The sequence below is a fragment of the Phragmites australis genome, chromosome 22 (genome assembly GCF_958298935.1).
Source record: "Phragmites australis chromosome 22, lpPhrAust1.1, whole genome shotgun sequence".
Classification (NCBI taxonomy): Eukaryota; Viridiplantae; Streptophyta; class Magnoliopsida; order Poales; family Poaceae; genus Phragmites; species Phragmites australis.
In genome coordinates, this window is record NC_084942.1 from 21,934,917 (window position 1) to 21,946,602 (window position 11,686).

The following is an 11,686-nucleotide window of genomic DNA, read 5'->3' on the forward strand; positions in this document are numbered from 1 at the left end:
GGTGTAGACTAAGAAGGGTATGCTGATCAATTACCACACCGCGTGGTGAGCGAAACAGAAGATGTTGAAGATGCTATTTGGAAGCTTCGAGGAATCTTACAACTATGCTCCGAGGCTACTGCAGAAGATTGCCATGACGAATCCAGGGACTCAGTAGGCGATTTTATGAGCCGATCAAGTTAGAGGATGGATCATATAGCACCACTGACCGATACCTCATTAGGTTATTCTGGTCCTTTGAATAATGCATCAAAACTTTCAGATATTGCAGGCCGGTTCTATGCATGGATGCCACAGCGGCAAGTGTCATGGTACCCTTATGACAGCGATGACAACGGATGCAAATAATCAGATCATTCCTCTCGCCTTTGCAATGGTTGAGAGTGAGAACAATGATAGCTGGCTGCGGTTCCTCACTTTGTTGAGGACACGTGTCGTGGGCAATAGGGAATGAGTTTACATCTTCTCTGACCGCAACTAGGGCCTTTTTCATGCGTTGGACGTGCTGCATGATAGCACAAACTACTTCATTACATGACCTGATGTGGAGAGAAGGTGGTACATGTGCCACTTAGGAGCGAACCTATACACAAGGTACTACAGCAAGTCTCTTGTAAAGAGATTCAAAGGTTTATATCTGCAGAACCAATAGACGAAGTTCAACGAGATATGGAGAGAGTTAAATAAGATCACTCGCAAGATGATGGCAAATCAACAAGAACAGGAGGACCATCTACGAACGTAAATGGTTGGGGGATAAATTATAGTTAGTCGTTCAAGTGTTACGTTTAGCCAGTGGATAGCGGGGAAGCCGATAGAGCGTTGGGCCCTAATCCATGACACTTGCAGTGCCAGTTTAGCACTTAGAACTTAAATGATCATATTGAACCCTATCTTATGCAAATAGGCATTCTAAAATTTTTGTAGCCCATATTAGATACACTATCATGACAACGAACATATCGAAGGCGTTCAACAATTTCCTAAAGGGAGTACGGAGCCTCCTAGCTTTCATAGGAATCTATGCCTCAATGCAAAGGCAACAATAACTCATACTGAACTTTTACAGAATGAAATGACCACACCAAGCAACAGTTTTTGCAGGGAATCTCTGTAATGCATCAGTGCCAAAACTTTTTCATCTTTCATAAGGAATCCTATGCTCCAACCCCCAGCTATACCTATGCACTCAATCCATGCACTAGCCCCCAGCCACCATAAATAACCCCACCTCCATCCATGGATAGACCAGTCCTTCCCCAGCTCTCTCAACTGCAATATCTTCCTCAGCTCCACCAAACCCACCCAAGAAACAATGGAGGATTTTCATCCCCTAAGGGGTCGAACCGCCGATGTGCTTCTGTGGCGACCATTGTAGGCTTCGCGAGTTCCAGGACATCTCCTACACCTATGGTCTACGTTTCTTCATATGTGCCAACTACTAGTACGATAAGCCTCGATATGGACCGTACGAGTACCCACCGGTATAGCGACATACATCACTCATGTGTCACTTTCCATATGATTTCATGCACTGTCTTACTAATCTCTCATCTTCTTTCATTTGTCTAGTCTCCTCCACCTTTATGTGACTCATAGAACGGTTAGATATATAGAAAAGTGACAACCAGAAGCAGTGAGTCCAAATGAGCATGTGGTGGATGAGGGAAGCGTACGAATGGCGGGAGTACAAGCAACATCAGGAGGAACTACGGCTTTAGCATCAAGAGGAGGAGCGCATAAGGAAGGCAGCGGAGGAGCGCGCCACGGCTGAAGCTCGCGAGGATGAGAGGGAAAAGAAGCGGGAGATGGCTCGTCACGCTAAGGCTTCGGGCCCCGATGCTATGAGGAAGGGCAAATATCCCAGGTACACTCAGTAGAGACCATATTTTGTAACTCGGTCTATTTTTATTCCCTAAAGCATGTTAAGTTTAGCAGTGACAAGGCGTACCGTACATACTAATATTTTTTGTTGTTATCTCTTTATGGTTAGTGTCCATTCACGCACCGACGAAAAACCACATATCAAATATAAGATTTATCAGTGTATGTAATCTCTATACCAGGTTATATGATAATTATTCTTCACAACTATTAATGTTCGATAAATTAGAATTTGTATCCTCCCAACGTTAATTCACTACAAAATTACCTTGCAGAATTCTTTCCAATAAGGTTTAATATAAAACAATAAAAAATACATATAAATAGAGCATTAAAAAGTCTTAATATTAATACGAGAAACAATGTTTTGTGCATGTTGAATTATTTTTATTCAAATTAAATTAAAAAGAGAATATCACATGAAATGATAAAAATGCATATAAATAGAGTATTACAAAGAAATTCACTTTTTCACCAAATAACATAGGGTTACAAATATTTTTATAAATTAGTACATCGCATGAAGAATATTAGTGAATTTTTCTAGATTTTTGAGAATTTATTTGAGACATTAAATATTGCTAGAATTTATAAAAGTTGGATTATTTGGAGAATTTTAATTAAATATTGGCTCATGTTTTTTATCAAACCAATTAAAATGGGTTGCTACTGATCTCTAGTTTGCTCATGAAAATATTTAGAATTTTTGGACTATTTTTTACTTAAAAAATCATGAGTTAAATAAAAAACTTACACTTTTATGACTTCTTAAGCTTCAGCTTCTCGCGCGGTGTACAACAAAGGCCGTATTCGGCATCTCATGTGTTGAAAATAGTGAGGTCAGCCTTTTTTCGGTGTTTCAGTTATCGAAATCGAGTTTTTAATTTTAAGTATCAAATATATATGCTACATTTACAAATATACCGATCTATTATCTATTTTGATAAATAGACCGACATACATATATTGGTTAGGAAAGAAATGTATGAAAGAACAATCAAAGCCAAGGGGCATTCCAGGAAAACGACCCACTGCTGCTGCCACTGGCAGGCAGGCTCCCCTGCCGCACCACCACCGGTATAAATGTTGGCCCCTCCGGTGTCCAACAATGCTCAGGTCGTTCCCAGTTCCCATTCCTCCATCCCACACCAAAATCTTTCCCCTCGGCGAGTACGAGTGAAAAGAAAGCAACTTTCTTCCAAGAATGGGGGGCGGCGCCGGCGACGAGGTGGTGGAGGTGAGCTGCGGTGGCGACCCAGGGGCCTACGCGGCGGTGCTGAAGAGGAAGCTGGACATGTACTGCGCCGCCGTCGCCAAGTCCATGGTACGATCTCTTTTCCTTCTTTTTTTAAAGATCAGATTTTTTTTGGGCCCTTTGCTTGTTCTGTTTGATATTTCAATTTCAGCTGTTACTTTGATTTGGAATCAAAATTGTAGAATTTGCAAGTTCTGGTATTGCAGTTCTGGTTCCTTTCATAAAATTCCTTTCTTTTAGAGGGAGGAATTTTACTGCAACTTTTAGCATTAGGGGAACCAAAGAGGTGGGGGGGGGGGGGGATTCTGTTACTTCATATCAGGATCCCAAAATGATTGAATGAGTCTGATGTTGTCAGAGTCGGGCCAATAGGATCTTTTCCTTTCCATTCCTTTTGGATTTTATGGAACAGTATGTTTTTTTGGAAAGCGACAGGCAAGCAAATAAGGCGTGAATTTGAATATACATAAGGGCATAATTGGCTGCTTTACACTTTGTCTTAGTATAGTTGTAGAGAGTGACTGCACGTCAGATGAGTTATTGAATCGATGAACATGTTAATAGTTTTATGATCCCCTTTCACCCTTTTATTCATTTGAAAAAGTTCTGCAGGTTTTTTTTTTATTTCAATAAAGTAGGAAAAAAACATGTTTTGATAAATATTTGGCAGTTTTGCTATGGCTAGTTTTTTATTCTCTGTTATCAGTGCTGATGCTAACAGCTAACATGTGGTATTTCATATGAAGTGCTTAATTTTATCCTATGCATTGAGGTCTTCAACTGCGAGTGTTGTGAACTGATGACAAGGAATAAAATGGTTTAGGTTTCCACAGGTGGTGTGTCCCAGGATGATTATGATGAAAATGAATTTGTACATCGACTAGTTCTCAAGTTAGTTATTTAGTAATTAGTACCATAAGTTAGTTGAGCTGTTACTTGTTCTGTGGTTCTCAATCGCGAGCACAGAAAACACGTTCCTTTCTCAATTTTGGTAATAGTCAGAAGATGGTCTTGGCACAAGCATAATATTGAAACATTGCAACCAATGGTTCTGCAAAAATATAAGCTATATACTATTTTTCCTTACTATGTGGGTAAGGATGTGCAGTACTAGTGGCTTTCCAGAGCTTAACAGTGACAGAAACCACGCGTACTGGCTGCACCCAACCCCTTGATCCTTTGTCGCTGTGATGTTTATGTAAGTCCATTCCAGGAAGCTAAATCACAAGAATCTTCTTTGGGCTACCCCAACTCACAAGCTTCAGACACTTCTCAATTGATTTCTCCAGCTTCTTTTGATGGTATTTATGACCTTTCATAATTGCATGCATATCAGTCTATCAAGTAACTTGGGGCAAAATGGTTCATGCCACAAATGTAACGGGCAGGAAGATTTGAAAAGCAGCAGCGCCTTAGACTGACAAAATGTGGTCTGGCATGAAGTCTAGTGCCATAAGTGTGTTATATGTCAAATCCACTTCAATTCAACATCCTGTTGAACATTCCAATAGAACATTGATACCAAATTCCAGTTATCCTATTGCACTTGATCTCTTAGCCTTGCCTCCCAACTCCCGTGCTGCTGGACCACCCACTAGAAGCTATAGTCCAACGCGAGCTGCGATAATTGCATACAGAAGATCTGATTTCACCAGCAGCTTCAGTAGAATAGGTTAACTGATAGGGGTGCAATCGGATCAGATACGAACGGATATCGCTGATCCTATATCTTATCTCATATTTTTTTCTCGAAGTCGGATCAGACACGGATAGTGTCGAACAGTGTCGGACATAGATATGGGTCAACCCATATTCAACCCATATTTGCTTCGGACCCCTTCGGTCGGTCGAATGGTTAGATAGATAGAAATTTTTCACTTCATTTACATCCCCACACATCACATTAAATAGTATAGGAGTGCAATCAAAGTGAGCACAGCGAGAGAGTGATGGGTGAGATGTGAAACAAGAGCATTCAGTATTATCTGGCTATGGATGTGTGATAATCTATCTATATATTATTATGTTTTAAGTGAAATCACAATATGTTTTCTCGTAACACCTAACATTCGGATACTTTGGATATCGTATCGGATACGGACGGATAGTGTCGAACACGGATATTGGTCATCCCATATTTGTTTCGAACCCCTTCGGGCGGTTGGACGGTCGGGAAATATCTGTCCCGTTTGCACCCCTGTTAACTGAGGCTCAAGGAATCCAGGAGGTGAGTGGAAATGCCAATTCTGGCTTGGCTTTGTGATTTATCGACGTCAACATGATGTCTTAACAATTCTGGAGAAAACTACTTAACTATAAGTAATGTTGGTGAGGTCAGACATATAATGTTGAGAAATGAATAGTCTGATCCTTCTTCATTTATACTGAACAATGACATAATGCATTGGGTATCCAACCATGTTGGCGCCACCAATTTGCATTCCAGCAGTATGCAGATATGATTTATAAGAGAACCTGCGGTTCAGAAATTGTATAGGCCATTTTGTAACATTTGAACCATTGTTCTTGTGTTTTACCTATTTTACTGTACTGTTTTGGTTTCTTTACTTCTATACAAAGGTGATGGAGATGGAGCAAGCCTAATCACAAACTCAAATGTCATAGACAATGCTGATTTTCAAGGCAAGCCAGCTAACAGTGGCACATCAAGGGAACAGTCAGACGATGATGGCAATCTTGAGGAGAATTCTGACCCTGCTAATGCAAAGAAGATGAGGAGGTACTGTATATAGTTGATTTTGTATGAGTGGCCATTTACTGGGAAACCAGTACTTGATTTTGTTGTGGGGTGGGAAATCGATTTATCTTGTAATAAGGCAATATACCTCAATTTTCCCCTTGCCTTCCTCTCTACCATGCACTGCCTATTGAACGGTTCTGACAGGTGAAACGCAAGGCCCTTCAAATGCAGACAGTATCCAATCCCATCAAGCTATTGTCACGGCCTGTGCCTGAGTGCCTGACCGTAACGCGTAGTCGTGGAAGACCAGAGGCTTCGGCCGGAACCTCGGCCTGGAGCCGTCATGCAGAGGTAGCTGGCATGGGGATAGAGATTGATCATTTCTGCTTGCCTTAACTCAAATATGCGCCCTTTATAAATAGGAGAGTTAGAATTGGATTCCAGCATGGAGAGTCTATGCCGTAATCCAATTCTAACTCTCCTAAACCGACTCTTATACGATTCCTAAACCGACTCTGTTACTTTCCTAATTGAATACAACCTTCCTCAAAACTCTTTCCTATTTGAATTCTATCTCTTACCTAATCTGAAACTTCCTTTATTCCAAAATCTACTCCACTGCCAGCGCGCCCTAGAGTTCTGTGGCTATACTGCTGGCCCCACATGACAGCTATACTCATGCCTTTTTTGTGATCCTCTATCAATCGCTCTACTAACAAAATTTAAAAATTTCTTGCATTCATACACAATTAAAAATTTCTCCAGTTTGCAAGCCCCAAGTAACGGGACATGGGAATTCCATACCTTTTTGCTGTTAGTTTCCTTTTAGCTGGAGAAATAGAATACATTATTTGTACTGTTGGAAGATCAATACAATATTTCCATCCTGAGTTTGCTCAGTCGAATCTTAATTTGTGATCAGAATGCTGTCAAATCGAGAATCAGCTAGGCGGTCAAGAAACAGGAAGCAAGCTCACCTGAACGACCTCGAATCACAGGTTTCAAATCATGACAGATGATTGCTCAAGTTAATACTCAACTGAAATTAAGATAATCATGCTAATTACTACACAATTCTCTAGGTTTCCAGTTTAACAGCTGATAATGCATCTTTGCTAAAGCGCCTGGCTGACATGACTCAGAAATACAAGGACTCTACCCTTGAGAATAGAAATCTTATAGTTGATGTTGAGACTATGAGGAGAAAGGTTCGTTCCTTTGATGTTATGAAATCTTAATCTTATAGTTGACTGCATCCATTTGCATAGTATCGTCCATCATAGGGAGCATTAGTTGTAGCTATTTTTACTAGGCTCTGCATACAGACTAGCCTGTAAGTTCAGTTTCATTTCACAATGATTTTTAACTTTACCATAAAAAAGTAAAACCATATTTTCATATGATTTTCTGCTATCTTGAAGATCCAGGTTAGTATTATCCTCCTCTATGAGTGAAATAGGAATAATTTAGCTCTTTTAAAAAAAATGCAATTTCTTATCATATTATTCGTTTATTCATTTAGTTTTCTTGTTAAGTATAACAGTGTTCTCTTACAGGTGTGAGACGTTGTAAAAATGAAACAAAATATTAAAAAGCGCTCATACCATGTTGCAATGCTCCGAGTGTGTCCATTAAACCTGTGGTGTTGGCCCTTATGGGAGGGCTGTTCTATTGCCCTTATGGAAGGGCTGTTGTATCTCTTGAGAGGAACTATACCACACATGAGGAGTTCAAACAGGATACCACACATGTTACAAACATTTGTTAATGCTTGTGTGTGAGTATACGCACAACTCTGTATTTTTGTATCATCAGTAAAGGTGTTTTTAATATATTCAGGTTTAAGAGTTTTTCACATATTCATCTAAAGTAGTTACTCTCTCTGCAAAATTGGCTTATACTATGACTAAATTGTTTCAATCATGTTTAAAGAAAAACTTCACAAAAAGTTAATTATCTAACAAATCTACAAACCATGAAATACTGAAAGAAACATGTATTCAGAAACTTACAGTGCTGTCTCTTTTACATATACAGTAAGCTTATTTTCTCTGAAACTTTGCATTTGTTAATAAGTGTCTTACACAAAAATCCATTGAAATAGATATCTAATTGACCACTGCCTTTATATCCACTTACCTGGAGGCTGTAAACATAGGTATAACTGATTCCATTTCCATATCTTTTTAATTTATTTTGTTAACAAAGTTCTTGTTTTCAGGTGAACATAGCTGAGGAAGCTGTCAGGAGAGTAACTGGAATAACCCTCCTGTTATCCACCACATCTAACCTGCCTGCAAGCTGCATGCCCTTAACTTCATGCATGTCTGAGGCGGCTTCTGCTGCTCTTCCCATTGAAGAGAGCATGAAACAATTTTTCCAGGCGCCTCTCCTAGATGATCAGATCAAGCCTGACCTCCCAAATGCGGCAACTTCTGGGACCAGTGGGGAGATGGACGCCATGCCATCCTCTCTGCGACATGTCGCTAGCTTGGAGAACCTGCAGAAGAGGATGCATGGAGATTCAGTACATTCTGAGACTTGTAATGCTAAGCTTCGGTGGTAATGGAACTTGTATCACCCATGCATCTGGGTGATATCAATGCCGTGGTTTGTATACTATCCTGAAGGTAAATAATCTGTGCTTAAGGCTGCCAATTTTGACTCTTTGCACTTCGTATGTACATCACAAACCACGAATGCACAAGAAAGATACATTTAGGAATATTATAGAGGATGGTTCAGACTTCAGAATCCCTGCTTTTGTTGTCATTTATATGAAGCTTTCTCTGCTAGATTGCAAATGTAGCTTTCTCTGTTGTATATAACCTGTTAATCCTGTTCAGTAGACATGAGATTGTAGTTGAACATGCGCATCACTAAACAGACATTATGATGTGCAATTGTTCCCTTTTTATTACGAAAAGTTCTTTCCCCTCTCGTTTTGGAGCAGATTAAAGGGGATAACTTGTGACTAGTCTGATTGTGATGTGCAAAATTGTTCATGCATGCTTAGAGGTGACGACGCATAATACATTTTTGCATTACAAGTCAATTGTGGTTCGTAGCAAGGCATAACAACCACGGATGAACTTCTGCAAATGTGCATATGATCTCCTTTTCTCCTGTTACCAGGCTGAACTAAAAAATGGGACACACGCCATCCTACGACAGCTTGATCCTTTGCTAAATCTTGTAGTGGATTATACAACTTGTGGTCGACTCTTCATAAATGACATAAAGAAGACACTATAAAGGGCAATACATAATAATATGACTTGCCTTCATTCTTCAGATGAAATCGACGGATGCAGCACTCTTCTTGCCTCTCTACTTCCTGTCCAACAAGTCTCTACTTCATTGCAGAGACTGGACATATATAGTCCTCTAAATCATCAATCATCCTTAGGCTGATAAGCATCTAGGAAGCAGCTCACGGCAGCTCAGATAGTGGCCCAGGATCACCGACCATCCATTTCGTTGCCTGAAACATATATTTTTGCTAGTAATACGTTCTGTCTAGAATACTTAGGGTGGAAATGAAACATATGATACATCATAAAATAAGAAATTAATAACAAACTCCCTTCTCAATGCAAAATCAAGAAAAAATTAAATTAAGAACAGATATTTAATTACAGCTTTCATTCCCTGGTCTATAAATGATAATGTGGGATCCATTGACCTTCGAGTATAAAGCATTACTCAAACAAGGCATCAAAGCACAGACTTGAAATACAAGAACATCCAGCCGGTCACCGAAATGTAGAGATAGCAAGCAACCATATATATCAAAGAGAAGGGAACTATTTTTCTGAATCTTTGAATTCCAAGACCATAGAGTGAAGCCATATGTAGCTAGATGTATAAAGCGAAGAACTATTAGGCTTTTGGGAGGTTTATGTACCTGTGCTCCTATGATATATTGTCCCGGTACGAAGCTTATGTAATCAAGTATGACTTCTGGGATGTGAGAGATCTTGTGGGCATCCTCCCGTTTGCACCTGTCAACCAGTCTTCGACAACCTCTAATGTACAGTTGCTTCATGGCACTAAGGTTCTGTATACTTTAAGGCAAAGGTGTCAGGTTGGGGCAGGACAAGATGAGCAATTCTTCAAGGGAAATGAGCTGCCCCAGCCATTCCGATAGTATCTCCAGGTCCTCCAACCACAAACGCAGATTTCTGAGAGAGGGGAAACATGGAGTGACCTCCGGCAAGGTCATCCAGGGAGTTCTTCGAGTCATGGCAGTCTGAAAGATCTAGGTCTTTCAAATGCTCAATTTGGCAAAAGGAATCCAGTAACATTTAACCAAAACATAAAGTATTTATGACTAGAGGGAGTAGCAATCAGAGAGTTCAAGAACTCAAAGTTTGTGAAGATTGCCAAAATCTGGTGGCAGGTTTTGTAGATCATGGCAACCTAGAACATTATCTAAAAAAAATCAGAAGCAGCCATGTTAAATCCTCTATTTTCGAAGAGATATTTGCATATTTACCACTAGTTCCCCCCTCTAATTTGAAATTTGCCATTATAAAACCCAAATTGTAAAATTGCCACTGGAATGCATTCTAATCAGCTCCGTTTGCTACTACTTTTAATTTCCGTTAGGCACTGTCATCTATTGCGTGCAAAAAGAATTCGGAAAATAAATTTAGAAAACCCTAGATGCCCTTTAGGGCGTAGTATAAATGTAGAATTGCAAAAACGAAACAAAATATTGAAAAGCGCTCATACAACGTGAGATACCGAAAGAAACATGGATCCAAGTGTGTTGATTCCAATCATGTTTCCAAAAATGATCTTCACAAAATACTAATTATTTAATTAACAAATCTACACACCGTGAGATACCGAAAGAAACATGTGTTCAGAAACTTACAGTTGTATCCCTTTTACATATGAGCTTATTTTCCCTGAACCTTTGACATTTGTTAATAAGTGTCTTACACAAAAAACCCATTGATCTAGGTTTCTAGTTGAGGCACAAGTGAGCCACCACTGCCTTTATATTCCCTTACCCAAAGGCTGTAAACATATGCATAACTAGTTCCAAATGTTTTTAATTTATTTTGTTAACAAAGTTCTTGTTTGCAGGTGAACATAGCTGAGGAAGCTGTCAGCAGACTAACTGGAACCCCCCTCCTGTTGTCCACCACATCTGACAAGCCTGCAAGCAACATACCCTTCTCTTCATGTGTATCTGATGCGGCTTCTGCTGCTGTTCCCGTTGAAGAGAGCATGGAACATTTTCTCCAGACTCCACTTCAAGATGATCAGATCAAGCCTGACCTCCCAAATGCAGTAACTCCTCTGACCAGTGGGGAGATGGACGCCATGACATCCTCTTTGCGGCGTGTCGCCAGCCTGGAGAACCTGCAGAAAAGGATCCATGGAGATTCAGTACATTCTGTGACTGGATCAACATTATCAGATCCTGAAGCTCCTGCAAATGATAAGTAACATGAAGTGTAAAGATTGCTCTGTGATGGGCAGACTTCTAGCGTTCTAGTGAGCTAAGTTTTTGTGGTAATGGAACTTGTAGCATCCATGTATCTGGATGAGATCTAGGCTGTAATTTGTACACTATCTTAAGGTGAATAATACGTGCTTAAGTCTTCCAGTTTTGATACTTTGCACTCCACAGGCTTATGAACATCATAAATACATGTGGGAATAGCATAGAGGATGGTAAAAAATGCTACTTCTGTTGACATTGATATGAAGCTTTCTCGGTTGTATATAACATGTAAATCCTGTTCAGTAGACATAAAAGGGTTGAGATTGTAGTTGAAGATGCACATGACTAAACCGACATTATGATGTGTGAAATTGTTCTGATGTGA

General features: G+C 39.8%; 1 protein-coding gene across 3 annotated transcripts; it reads left to right on the forward strand.

Moving 5' to 3' along the window:
- Window positions 1–2,962: 2,962 nt before the first annotated feature.
- LOC133904947 (light-inducible protein CPRF2-like) lies at window positions 2,963–11,472 on the forward strand. Of its 3 annotated transcripts, XR_009907532.1 has the most exons (7): window positions 2,972–3,208; window positions 4,353–4,440; window positions 5,720–5,879; window positions 6,763–6,838; window positions 6,923–7,048; window positions 8,062–8,470; window positions 10,938–11,042. XR_009907532.1 is itself a non-coding variant. In XM_062346605.1 (6 exons), exons 1-6 carry the CDS (start codon window positions 3,089–3,091, stop codon window positions 11,301–11,303), a joined length of 936 nt encoding a protein of 311 aa, XP_062202589.1. In that variant the 5' UTR covers window positions 2,963–3,088; the 3' UTR covers window positions 11,304–11,472. The 3 variants fall into 3 exon arrangements, 2 of the variants coding, with proteins under 2 accessions (XP_062202589.1, XP_062202588.1); XM_062346605.1 differs by lacking the exon at window positions 8,062–8,470 and having other exon boundaries at window positions 2,963–3,208; window positions 10,938–11,472; XM_062346604.1 differs by lacking the exon at window positions 10,938–11,042 and having other exon boundaries at window positions 8,062–8,668.
- Window positions 11,473–11,686: the final 214 nt, after the last annotated feature.